Source organism: Panthera leo, chromosome C2 (genome assembly GCF_018350215.1).
Source record: "Panthera leo isolate Ple1 chromosome C2, P.leo_Ple1_pat1.1, whole genome shotgun sequence".
NCBI classification, from domain to species: domain Eukaryota; kingdom Metazoa; phylum Chordata; class Mammalia; order Carnivora; family Felidae; genus Panthera; species Panthera leo.
Window position 1 is genome coordinate 155,773,988 of NC_056687.1, and position 14,393 is coordinate 155,788,380.

Consider the following 14,393-nt stretch of genomic DNA (forward strand, 5'->3'; position numbering starts at 1 on the left):
AGCAAATATTCTTGTAGTATAACATCTAATCATAACAGCACTTGCAACTTTATATGCAAATATAATTTGTGTCAATTTTTAAAACACAGACACTGAGACTAATACTTCAGTTTCCTTTTTTATTCTGTGTAACACAAAGGGAAGGACATCACAGACTATGTTAATCAGTCAACAGATCCTATTGATATATATAAAATACAGGGGGAAAAAATGCAGTCCAATGCTCCACATAAACCCAAAAGTTACTAAGGAATGACATGAACAGGAACAGAATTCCAAGAGACTCTTCCAAAAGATATAGATTCTCATCAGATGGGCTTACAAGCTTCTAATTTGTATCAAAAGGTCTTACAGAAAGATAAAATAGGGAAGAAGCACCATTTATTTTAAAAAGTGATACCATGGGGCGCCTGGGTGGCTTAGTCAGTTAAGCAGCCGGCTTCGGCTCAGGTCATGATCTCGGGGTCCATGAGTTCGAGCCCCGCGTCAGGCTCTGTGCTGACCGCTCAGAGCCTGGAGACTGCTTCGGATTCTGTCTCCCTCTCTCTCTAGCCCTCCCCCATTCGCGCTCTGTCTCTGTCTTTCAAAAATGAATAAATGTTAAAAAAAATTTTTTTTTTTAAATGATACCATGTGTCGGAAGAAATGGGTGTTTGCCATTATTATCATATAACTTCAAAACAAATTAAAATTAATAACTTACCTGATTTTCAGAGAATGGGAATTTGGGTTCAATGGAACAAATTTGATCATAATATCTAAAAAAAGAAGAAAAAAAGGAAAATTTATAATTACCAAAGCTAAATATTATATACATTTACATATACACAACTAGTTTATGAGTACACAAAAATTATTCACTCTTACTTTGAGCAGCCCACAAATCAAATTCAATCAGCCATTTTAAAGTTAATAAACATAATCTTTTAATGTGTAAATGAGAATGTGAAATGCATGCAATAAAAAAATTTGTGAACAAAAAACTCATACTCACCACTAAAGAAAAATACATACCAAGTGTATTGGCTAAAAGGAAACTAACATCTGCCCAGAACCAAAGTATTTCTTAAAATACTACTTCTTATTAAGGCAACTGTTTATATCCATTGAGCAAATTAACATCTCTGATAAACTGCTATTTAAAAACAGGTTTACTAACTTTCACATATGCCTTGGACATCTCCACTTCTGCCCATCTCCACTGTCACACCCTTCATCAAAGCTTCCACCCTACCCAGAAATACACTCACGATTATATGGTCAATTAATTTCAACAAGGGAGGCAAGAATATGCAATGGGAAAAAGGCAATCTCTTCAACAAATGGTGTTGGGAAAACTGGACAACAACATGCAAAAGAATGAAACTGGACCACTTTCTTATACCACACACAAAAATAAACTCAAAATGGATTAAGGACCTAAATAAATGTGAGACCTGAAACCATAAAAATCCTAGAAGAGAGCATGGGCAGTAATTTAAGAAATTTACAAAACAGAATAACAGAATTTAAGAAACAAAATAAACGAGGGACGCCTGGGTGGCTCAGTTAAGTGTCCGACTTTGGCTCAGGTCATGATCTCACAGTTTGTGAGTTTGAGCCCCACAACGGGCTCTCTGCTGTCAGTGCAGAGCCTGCCTCAGATCCCCTGTCCCCCTCTATCTCTGCTCCTCCCCTGTTCACTCTGTCAAAAATAAACATGAAATAATAATAATAATAAATGAAAAAGAAAAAAAGAGACAAATCAAAAGGCACACTCTTAACTATAGAGAACTGATGGTTACCAGAGGCGAAGTGGGTGAGAAAATGGGTGAAGTAGGTGAAGGGGATTAAAAAAGAGTACATTTAATTTTTTTTATTCTTATTTTAATTCCAGTTAACATGCAGTGTTGTATTAGTTTGAGGCGTACAATATAGTGATTCACTAATTCTATACATCAGCCAGTGCTCGTCACAAGAGCACTCCTTAATCCCCATCACCTGTTTCACCCACCCCCCACATCCCCCCTCACCCCGCCCCGTAACCATCAGTTTATTCTCTACAATTAAGAGTCTGTCTCTTGGTTTCTCTTTTTTCCTTTGCTCATTTGTTTTGTTTCTTAAATTCCGCACATGAGTGAAATTACATGGTATTTGTCTTTCTTGGACTTCTTTCGTTTACCATTGTACACTCTAGCTCCATCCATGTCATTGTAAATGGCAAGATTTCATTCTTCTGTATGGCTGGGCAATATATACACACACACCACGTCTTTATCCATTCATCTATTGATGGACACTTGGACTGCTTCTGTAATTTGGCCATTGTAAATTATGTTTATTTATTTTTTTTTTTTATTTATTTTTGGGACAGAGAGAGACAGAGCATGAACGGGGGAGGCGCAGAGAGAGAGGGAGACACAGAATCGGAAACAGGCTCCAGGCTCCGAGCCATCAGCCCAGAGCCGGACGCGGGGCTCGAACTCACGGACCGCGAGATCGTGACCTGGCTGAAGTCGGACGCTTAACCGACTGCGCCACCCAGGCGCCCCAAATTATGTTTAAACAAACAGAAAATGCACAGACCTTTTCAAATTAGTGTTTTATTTGGGTAAATACCCAGTAGTGGAATTACAGAATCGTATGGTAGGTCTATCTTTAACTTTTTGAGGAACCTCCATATTGTCTTCCACAGTGGCTGCACCAGTTCGCATTCCCACCAACAGTGCACAAAGGTTTCCTTTTTCTCCACATCCTTGCCATTACCTGCCATTTCTTGTTTTTTACTTTAGCCATTCTGGCAGGTGTGAGGTGATATCCCATTGTGGTTTTGATTTGCATTTCCTTGATGATGAGTGATGTTGATCATCTTTCATGTATCTGTTGATCACCATGTCTTGTTTGGAAGAATGTTCGTGTCTTCTGCCCATCTTTTAACTGGGTTATTTGTTTTGGGGTGTTGAGATTCAGAAGTTCTTTATACATTTGGATACTAACCCTTCATCAGATATGTCATTTCCAAGTATCTTCTCCCATTCCGTAAGTTGCCTTTTGGTTTTGTTGTCTCCTTCACTGTGTGGAACCTTTTTATTTAAGGTAGTCCCAATAGTTTATCCTTGCTTTTGTTTCGCTTGGCTCAAGAGACCTATCTAGACAAAAGCTGCCACGGCCAATGTCAGAGAAGTTACAGCTTGTGTTCTCTCCTAGGATTTTTATAGTTTCAGGTCCACATTTAGGTCCTTAATCCATTTTGAGTTTATTTTTGTGTATAAGAAAGTGGTCCAGTTTTCCCAACACCATTTGTTGAAGAGACTTTTTCCCATTATTCTTTCCTGTTTTGCCAAAGATTAATTGGTCATATGTACTGCAGGTTCATTTCTGGGTTTTCTATTCTGTTCTATTCATCTATGTGTCTATTTTTATGCCAGTAGCATACTGTTTTGATCACTAAGTTTTGTAATATAACTTGAATTGTAATACTTCTAGCTTTGCTTTTCTTTTTCAAGATTGCTTTGGCTTTTTAGGGTCTTTTCTGGTTCCATACAAATTTTAGGATTATTTGTTCCAGTTCTATAAAAAATGCTGCTGGTATTTTGATAAGAATTGCATTAAATGTGTAGATTGCTTTGGGTAGTATAGATACTTTAACAATATTTACTCTTCTAATCCATGAACATGGAATGTCTCCATTTGTGTCATCTTCAGTTTCTTTCATCAGTGTTTTATACTTTTCAGAGTACAGGTCTTACACCTCTTTGGTTAGGTTTAGTCCTAGGTATCTTATTATTTTTGGTGCAATTGTAAATGGGATTGCTTTCTTAATTTCTTTCTGCTGCTTCATTACTGGTGTATAGGAACGCAACAGATTTCTGTATGCTGATTTTGTATTCTGCAACTTTATTAGACTCGTTGATCAGTTCTAGCAGTTGTTTGATGGAGTCCTTCAGGTTTTCTATATATGGTATCATGTCACCTGCAAATAGTTAAAAGTTTTACTTCTTCCTTACCAATTTGGATGCCTTCTGTATCTTTTTGTTGTCTGACTGCAGTGGCTAGGGTTCCAGTACTATGTTGAAAAGAAGTGGTGAGAGTCGCCATCCGTGCTGTGTTCCTGACCTTAGGGGAAAAGTTCTCAGTTTTTCCCCATTGAGAGTACATTTATCTTGATAAGCACTGAGTAATGTACAAAAATGCTGAATCACTATATTGTACACTTGAAACTAATATAACACTGAATGTTAACTAAACTGGAATTAGATTAAAAAAAAAAAAAAAAAAAACTTCTACCCTCCCTTTAAAGTAGACTAATCACAAAGTCTCCTTGAGTCATTTGTCATTCTTCTCAGTCTACTCTCCACACAGCAGCCAGAACAATCATCAAACAAGAAGCAATCTTCTTCCTCATCAGGCTGACCTTTGAGCTAACATGAGAGATTGGGGATATCCAAGGCAAAGCCTTCTAACTGGCCTCTCTAACCCTTACTCCTTCCCTTATTACCTCCCCTCCCCTCCCCACCTTCTTCAGGGCTATCACTCCAATGACTGTTTCTGAGGCCAATCTTCCAGGGGGAGGGGCAACACGTGTGAGACCAAGTTTTTGGCTGACATGGCCACAGGTTTGGTTACAAACAACAAGATCTGAGCAATTAAGTAAACACAATGAAGATAATGGACACTAATTTCTAACTGTCAGAGAAAAGAGTTACAAATACGGAAAGAGAAATGGCTAGAATAAATTCTGTAGTTTTTGCTTGGAATTGGAGGTATCAGTGTGATTTTCTAATATGGTAGAGAAATCCAGGGGTGCCTGAGTGGCTCAGTTGCTGGACGTCTGACTTCGGCTCAGGTCATGATCTCACGGTTCATGGGTTCGAGACCCACTGTCAGTGCAGAGTCTGCTTCGGGTCCTATGTCTCCCTCTGTCTCTGCCTCTCTACCCCTACCCTGCTGGCTCCCACACACTTTCCCTCTCTGTCTCTCTCTTTCTCAAAAATAAACAACAACAAAAATACACACACGTACACACACATGTATATACAGTGGAGAAATACAAAAACAGGTATAAATGTGTGTGTGAGTGTATTTCCTAAACATATATGCTCAGAGGGCCTAGAAGCAATAACACCTTGGTGGCATAAGCACATCTAGAGCCCAGATGAATAATTCTCTGCTTTAGGAGCCAACACTCCTTCAAGAAACGACAGATTCCATGGCGGAGACGGAGAAAATTCAAGAATCAAACCTAAAACATCTTGCTATGTCAGATAGTCAAGGAAGTACTCAAAAAACGAGGACGTGTCAAAAAGACGTAAGAACTAGCTTTAAGGGGCTCCTGCTAGCCAAGTCCAGAAAAAATTAAATGAAATAAACAAATCATAACCCATTGAGAAAAATAAGAACACCAATTTGAAGCAAACAAAATAAAGAGATGAATAGGGAAAGCCCTACTGTACAACGGCAGCTCGTAACACTAGAAGCTATAACAGAGTTGGAAAAATCACCACGGCACCTTTCAGAGTATCTGTTTCAGTTAAGATATATCAATGGATGCTAACACAAGAAAGTCTGATGGAAACAGGGTATTACAAAGATTCAAAGTATCTCCCCACAAAGTACTTACTAATTTGTTCAACATACTCATCAACTGTAAGGTCAAGAAACCCAGCAGACATCATCTTGATCAAATCATGAAAGTTAAACACATGGCACCGAACAACATCAAGTTCTTCCTGAGATGCACAAAACCAAAAACAAAAGCCAGCTGCACTTTGGTGGTACTGCTGCCCAAAAATGCATAAATCCTAAGAAAAAATAAGACGAACCCTTACCGAGGGAATTCTACAAAGTAAGCAGCTTATACTCTTTAAAGATGTCAAGGTTGTGAAAAACGAGGAGAAACTGAGGAACTGCCCCAGACGTAAGCAGACTAAAGAACCAATTAAATGCCAAAGGATCCTGGATGAGATCCTGAGCCTGTAAAAATATCATTGGGACAATTAGCAAAATTTGAATGCATTTTATGGGTTACACGGTAATATTCAATCAATGCTAACTTCCCAATTTTGAAAGCTGTACCATGGTCATGTAGAATATTCTTGTACCTAAAACATTCTCGTACTCTGAAAAAAAAAAAATGAACTCTGAATTATTAAATGTTGAAACGCTTTAACTCATTCCTATCATACTTAAAATTTCATCCACAATTTTTGACAAGGTCTGGCATTATCCAGCCATCATCCACCTCTCCAGCCTCATCTGAGAATATTCACTACACGTTCTATTCATTAGTCTATGCTCTCTCCTGGCTCAGGGCCTCCACCAGTTGTTTTTTTTTCCCCCTCTCTGGACACTTTTCCTATCACGATTTCCTGCTTTTCTTATCTAGGCTGATGTACCATCAAAAAAGCCTTCCCTCATTTGTTCGTTCACCCATTCATTCAAAAAATATACACTAAGAGTTTACCATGTACCAAACACAGTTCTAGGACATAGAAATTCAGCAGTAAACAAACATTTAAAATTTTGAGCCCTTGTAGAGCTTTACTTGTAGAGGGGGAGACAAAATAGATAAGTCAAAATACAGTACAGGAGACCGTAATTAGTGCTATGGAGAAAAAAGTAAAAAGGATAAGGTGTTGCACAGGGTGAGAAGACTGTGGTCTTCAATCACAACATGTGATAACTTGACTACACAGAAGAAATAAAACAATTTCAAAAACCACAGATAATAGAGAAGGTATGAAGGAGGTGATGTGATGAGGCCAGCAGGTAAGTGAGGTAAAAGATTAGCAGTCGTGGGGCCATCAAGTGCCAAAAACTGGGACAAGAGCATGCCCGAAAACAGCCAGCCACGGCCAGGCGGCCAGTATGGTCACAGGGCCAGCACAGAAGATGGTGGAAGATGCAATCAAAGAAGTAACGATGTTCTGAGCAGAACCGTAAGACTTTCGGTTTCTACCATACGGAGGAAGAGGGGAACCCATCAGAGTCTGGACAGAAGAGTACCACGAGCTCATCTGTTTGCACAGTCACCATCCACGCCGCCGCGTGGAAAACGGGCTTGCAGCTGTGCAAGAGCAAAGGCGAGAGGTGGGTCAGGAGGCTACTACAGTAACCCAGGCAGGAGATGGGGGGAGCGTAACTCGGCTGTTTGTTCCACAGTGGTGGCAGAACTGAGGAGGACGGTCAACCTAACTCCTGTTTTAAACCAGGAGTTTAAACTCTCCCTTTATAATCTCTCGGGCCTCTGAATTCGTCCTCCATAGAACTTACCAGTTTGTAATATACCTACTTACGGAATTATGTATGGTATCTTTTTTCTCAAAGCATTCTAAGCTCCATGAGAGCAGAGAATGCGTCTGTTTGCTATTTAATTGCTAGCCCCAGATATGTCACTAAGCTGCCAATTTTTAAAAAGTAACCTTTTTTATCTCTGGAAAGTAAAACCCAAGACTCTCTGTTTTGTGAACCAACAGGAACTACCAAAGCGCAGCCCACAAGGAGACACCAGCCAGGTCCCAAGGACTGGAGACAAAAGAAGGCAACAGCACACAAGGCCCAGCAACAAAGCTGACAGAGCAACTGTTTCTCAGAAGGGCTATTGTCGGCTTCGCCAAGCAAAAGGCAAAGTCAAGATAATACGCAGGTCTTGACACAAGAAGGAAAACTGCCAGCCCTGTAAGCTTCTTCCCTGACCTGGGCCAGCTCAGATGGAGGGCACTCTAGGTACAAAGCCGCCCAACTGTCATTAGCTAGATTCATTCTCCAAGGAAGAGTATCCGGTCTGGCTGAGAGGGCCCCAGGGGAGGGGGTGGGCAGTCACAACACAGTCACCTTCACTCTCTGCCTCAGTGACACCCAAGTTCCAGCACGCCCTCCTCTTCTCCCAGAAAGCCCGGCCATCTCAACTTGAGCAGCTGGCTCAGCTGCTGGAGACAAGCAATGTGCTGAGTCACCAACTCCCAGCCTGAGACTGTACATTCACTGCCAAGTGTAGGTGGCCCCAGAGCTAACCCTGGGCGGCAGTGAGGTGCAGCCAATGAATGGCCAGGGAGGCAGGCACTGGGAAGAAAGGGGACGATGGAAGAGAGGGGAGCACTCCAGCTAGGTCTCCAAGGCTCACAGCCCCGACCCACTCAGAGTGGTGGCTATGAACAATACAAAAATAGGCAGCTGACCAGGCCTTGGTTTGCTGACTCCTCTACAGTAAGCAAGAAAGGAAGTAGTAGGAGATAAAGCTACTTCCTCTGCAAATGGATCAGCGGGGGGCGGCTAAACAGAATGTCCTGAATTGTTTATAGCTATCTCTATTCAAAGCTTTTGGGCTCGACTCTCAAAACTTAAGCTGTGTAGGGAAAAAGTACATTTATATCATATATTGAAATACTAGAAGCTATGCGATGGAATCCTCAAAGTAAAATAGCTGTCTCAGGACAGGTGATGTAATTTAAAATAAGTACTATGGGAGGACAGTCACTGGAAATAATATCTGACTCCTATGGAGTCAACCCCAACAGAAACCAACTAATGCTTTTTTTTCTTAATTGTTTTTAACATTTATTTATTTTTGAGAGACAGAGAGAGTGCAAGCAGGAGAGGGTCAGAGAGAGAGAAGGCGAGACGCAGAATCCAAAGCAGGCTCTGAGCTGTCAGCACACATCCCGACGTGGGGCTTGAGCCCATGAACCATGAGATCATGACCTGAGACAAAGTCGAACGCTTAACCGACTGAGCCACCCAGGCGCCGCTCAACTAATGCTTTTCAAAGAAAGCAGCCATCGTTAACTGTAGTTACCACAGGCAAAATGCTACTTATTCCTACAACACAAAATACAACGAACTACTCCTTCTACATAATTCCATCACACTATCCCTTGTAATTCAGCCTAAATCTTAGGTCTCAAAATTCTCTACAGAGGGAACAAGGGCAGAAACAAGAAAATCTACCCACCTCTCTATCACTTAAATATGCTTTACTGTATCAGCAGATTCTAGCTTAGGATATACCTCTAACAAGTAGACCTCTGCTGCGAGTTTTCCACAAGTAGGAAGAAGGAACGCCAGTATGCTACAAAGTTGGTGAAAGAAAGACAGACAGACAGACAGACAGAAAGAGCATTATGGGAAATAATGCTGCAAAGAATCTGTATGTACTTTTAATATTTTAGAAATAAGTAGGGGCGCCTGGGTGGCTTGGTCGGTTAAGCGTCCGACTTCGGCTCAGGTCATGATCTCACGGTCCGTGAGTTCGAGCCCCGCGTCGGGCTCTGTGCTGACAGCTCAGAGCCTGAAGCCTGTTTCAGATTCTGTGTCTCCCTCTCTCTCTGCTCCTCCCCTGTTCATGCTCTGTCTCTCTCTGTCTCAAAAATGAATAAACGTTAACAAAAAAATTAAAAAAAAAAAAAGAAAGAAGTAATGTTTTGGGGCGCCTGGGTGGCTCAGTCGGGTACGCATCCGACTTCGGCTCAGGTCACGATCTCACGGTTTGTGAGTTCGATCCCCACGTCAGGCTCTGTGCTGACAGCTCAGAACCTGGAGCCTGTTTCCGAGTCCGTGTCTCCCTCTTTCTCTCTGCCCCTCCCCTACTCACTTTCTGTCTCTCTCTCAAAAATAAATAAACATTAAAAAAGAAAGAAAGAAGTAATGTTTTAATCAACTATAAAATTTCAAACACATTTAAGAGGTATAATGTCACAGTGGGCGTATCTCAAGCTTGCAAGTCCGACAATCCTGAGTTTGAAACCCAAGTCTGCCAACTCACCCCTGTGTGACTGTGTGCAAGTTATGAATAACCTCTCCAAACCCTTCCTGATGTCAGGTAATATCTCATTTAAGCATGAGAAAAAGATACCATACTAGATTCTTAGGATAGTGTTGATACATAGTACATGTGACACAAACGGTAGCTGCAGATCATTATTTTGCAACTATTCAGAACTGCCTTTATACGTTCTTCAGTATTTTATAAAACCCAGTCACCTACAGCAAATATCCAATAGCTCAATTTCTCAAATCTCATGGGGGAAAAAAAAACCTAGGAAATGAATTCATTTCTTTGAACATACCAAAGACAGACTCGATTGGAAACTGTAGTTTTAAGGTTCAGGGGTGGGTGGGACAGGGCACCTGGGTGGCTCAGTCAGTTAAGCGTCCGACTTCTGCTCAGGTCATGATCTCACGCTTGGTGCGTTCAAGCCCCACGTCGGGCCCTGTGCTGACAGCTCAGACCCTGAAGCCTGCTTCAGACTGTGTCGCCCTCTCTCTCAGTCCCTCCTCCACTCACCTCTGTGTGTCTCTCAAAAAGAAAACACTAAAAAAATAATTAAAAGAAAAAAGTTTAGGGGGAACACATGGAGATTGAGAACCAGTCCACACTAGCCAAAGTGACAGTGCAGTGCAAATTCTCATGACCTGTACGGCTCCAGTCAGTACTTAGGGCTGTGCAACCCCCAACCACCAACCAGAAAGAGAAACAAGAGAATGCAAAGAGTTGGACCGCGTATTGGTCAGAGTTCATAGATCCTTCCAGAACCTTATTTCACACTTCTTTCTTCACCCAATTTATCACATGGAGACTCATTAATGAAGCATTTTGCAGCAGAGTATAGTAAAAACTAGTCAGGGAGTCAAGAGGTCTGGATCTTAGCTTAATTCTGCCACAGAGTCAACTGTGCGGGCTTAAACCTCCTGTGTGCACAAGATTCTCCTTAAGGTTACACAGAATGAAGACTGTCCTGACAAGCTTTCTTATTTAGGAAACATTAGAAGTCAGAATACAGAAAAACAAATCGGATTTTAAATCTTCCTTTAAATTATGTTTATTCATCTACGCAGAATAAAATTACTGAGCCAAATCAAGGTCTGCCAAGTACAGATATTCCTTGAGACCAAGGGCCAACTATTACATATCTTTACTTCCTCCACACTATTTGAATAACAAATCTGTAGGAGTGTCATTAGTGCTAAAATTATCTTAATATCCTCACTCCCAAACCAACAATCAGAATGTTAGCAACAGCTGTGAAGTAAAGTGGAACAGCAACATTTTCTTTTCCTGATCTATAAAAAACATTAGCGCTTGAAAAAAATTCAGAAACTATGAGACTAGTTCCATCAACTTTATTTACTACAAATGAAAATACTACCATAACGCAACAAACTAAACACTAACCCACAAGAGAATAACAGTTAGAATTTTTACAGAAATGTACATAAATGACTCAAGTTAGGGAAAACAAAACTAAAATTACAAACTATTTAAAAATAAATGTCAATGAAAATATTAATATCAAAACCAACTGATGCAGCCAAAGTAGACTGAGAAAAAGCATACACTCCTAAAATAAATGTATGAGAAAAACAAAAATGATGAGAAACTAATCATTCAATACAAAAAGAAAGAGAAAACAAAAGTGAATGACAAAGGCAGTGAAGAAACCAAAACACAAAAAAGAAATTAAGAAAACAGACTTGGTTTTAAAAAAAAAAAATGGTAGCTTCAAACCCTTAGCAAATCTGATCAAGGGGGGAATCACACATAACATATGCACATTAAGAGTAAGAAAAAATTGCAACTATCAATTATGAAAAAAACATTTTGCAAGAACTTCCGTTTGACAAAAGGTATCATAAACACAATTAAGAAATAAGACACAGACACATAATGGAAAAAGAATAAACAACCAGAAAATGTAAAAAAAAACTCCTAAAAATCAGTAAGGAAAAAAACAAGCAACCCAGAAAATGGGCAAAGAAAAAGAACAGGCCATTCACAGAAAAGGAAATTAAGTGACACCAGTAAATGTAAGATGCTCTACCTCAGAGAAATCAGGGCAATACAGTGGAAAACAAGGTACTATCTCTCATCCATTGTTTAGCAAAAAGCAATAATTTAAGTTACTAACAGGGCGCCCAGTGGTTCAGTTGGTTGAGCATCTGACTCTTGATTTTGGCTCAGGTCATGATTCTAAGGTTGTGGGATTAAGCCCTACATCAGGCTCTGCGCTGAGCATGGAACCTGCTTAAGATAGTCTCTCTGTCTCTCTCTCTCTCTCTGCCCCTCTCCCCCACTCGTGCTCTCTCCCCCACTCGTGCTCTCTCTTGCTCTCTCTCCCTAAAAAATAAAAAAATAAAAATAATTAACCTGCAAGTATCAGCCAGAATGCAGAGGAATAAAAAACTCACACATAGGTGTTGATGGGAATGTAAATTATGTCAAGTTTTTTTTTTAAATGTTTATTTATTTTTGAGAGAGAGAGAGAGAGCGAGCATGAATGGGGCAGGGGCAGAGAGAGAGGGAAACGGAATCTGAAACAGGCTCCAGGCTCCAAGCTGTCAGCACAGAGCCTGATGCGAGGCTTGAACCCACGAACCGTGAGATCATGATTTGAGCTGAAGTAAGACATTTAACCAACTGAGGCACCCAGCGCCCTGGGAAGGTAAATTAATAAAACCACTGTGGAGAGATGAAAATATAAACAACCCTCTCCCAGTTAACCGGAGATCTGAATCAACACCCTTCTCTGTTCCCTCCCAAAATTCCACTAAAAAAAAGAATAAAAAATTTTCAAGATGTCAATGCACAAGGACAAAGACAACGGGAAACGGCCCAATAGCATACAAGAGGTTTCAGGAAATTTTCTAAAATATGAGGAGTGAAGGAATGAAGCAGAGAGAGAAAGCTGAAACTCTAATTGCCTAGAGGAGAGGGAGCTAACAAAGTAGAAGCCAAATCATGCCGGAGAAGCCAGAAAGGATCTAAATTAAGAAACAGGAGGCACCACTCAAAAAAGGAATCCAGTATGAGTCTGGGAAGAGAAGGAATGGTTGAAAATCTTTGAAAGAAACCATCAGGCTCCCAACTCCTCGACTGAGGAAAATGTTAAGGATGTCAAACACAGCGAAGCTGGGGGATCAAGCACAAGTAAGTGGGGAGGATGGGGACTGAGAGGCCATGGCTGGCAGTGCTAAATGCCTGCATCACTCTGTCTCCTTCTTCCTTACTAATAGAACCCCACATTTCAGCTGGGTATGTGGCTGCCCTTAATAAAGCTCCCTTTTTCTATCCTACCCTTCTGTGATGTGGACACACGCTAAAAGCCAGTAACATGAGCAAGGTGCTAGGGGGCAGCTTCCAGGAAATATTCTGGAAACTGAGCCCTCTGCCTTTCTCCCGTCTTTCCTACGATCTGAAACTTGGGTTTGACTCCTATCTGGGCCTTGAGAACGAAGACTCTAGGCTTTACAGAGCAGACGGCCGGACGCCGCCGGAGCCTGATGAACTTCATAGAAGCACTACACCAGCCTCGGATGACCAGAACTACCTATCTACCAACTCTTCACCGGAAGAAAATCATAATTGAACTGATAACTTGGGATCTACTACATGCAGCTGAATCCAACCCTAATACAGGTGTCACCCTAAACCAGATGACATAAAAGACTGCATGTATGACTGCTGAAATCCCCAACCTCCGTTTCCCCTTGGTCAAATTTCAGAAAGCTGACAACCAGGCTTTTTCATGGAAGGAGACCGGAAGCTTTCTCTCTTTAAAAAAAAAAAACTGACTGCCGCAAAAAGACACACACACTGAGATCTGAAGTTTCCCTCCTCCCCCTCGAGGTTCCTGAGTTTGAGCTCCACGTTGGGCTCTGCACAGGCAGCACGGAGCCTGCTTGGGATGCTCTCTCTCCCTTGACCTCTGCCCCCTCCCCCACTTGCGCTGTCTCTACCAAAATAGAAGAACTTTAAAAACAAACAAAGTAAGATATTCCAGGGACACCTGGCCGGCTCAGTTGGTAGAGCATGTGAGTCTTGATCTCGGGGTCATGAGTTCAAGCCCCATGTGGAGTGTGGAGCCTACTTAAAAATAATAATAACATTTTTTAAAAAAATAAAGATATTCTGCTTGCTTGATTGAACGAACATGTCACAACTGTTTGATTTTTACAGCATATATACCCAAGGAACTTTTATATACACCTGCATCATAAAATTTAATAGACTGTAGTATATATCTATTAGCCTATCCTAACGCACTAGAAGGGCAAGTGAAAAAAATATAGTTGTTGAATGAAAGGGCTAGGAGAGAATAATATAGAGATGATTGATGAAACACGGTTAGTTTCAAAGACACGATCTCTGCAACGACCTTAGTACCTAGGAATAGTTCTCACGTTTATGCCTAAAAAAATAAGGATTGAACAAATGAATGAAGTTTTAAAAGTTCACAGCAGAACTCTATCACAACCACTATCCACTACTCCCTCTTGTATGTTAGTCTTTTTTAAGTTTTTTTGAAAAAGAGAGTAGAAACAGGGGAGGGGCAGAGAGAGAGGGAGAGAGAGAGAATCCCAAGCATCTGCTCTGTGAGGAGCCCGATGCAGGGCTTCAACTCAGAAATCATGAGACCATG

General features: G+C 41.0%; 1 protein-coding gene across 3 annotated transcripts in view; it reads right to left on the bottom strand.

The window, feature by feature from the left end:
* Positions 1-14,393, bottom strand: part of LOC122198746 (programmed cell death 6 interacting protein) — a 74,466-nt gene that overhangs the window by 57,603 nt on the left and 2,470 nt on the right. For all 3 annotated transcript variants that reach the window (XM_042903494.1, XM_042903495.1, XM_042903496.1), the window contains exon 2: positions 704-758. In XM_042903494.1, the coding sequence (XP_042759428.1) occupies positions 704-758 (55 nt within the window). The remainder of the gene's footprint in view (positions 1-703; positions 759-14,393) is intronic.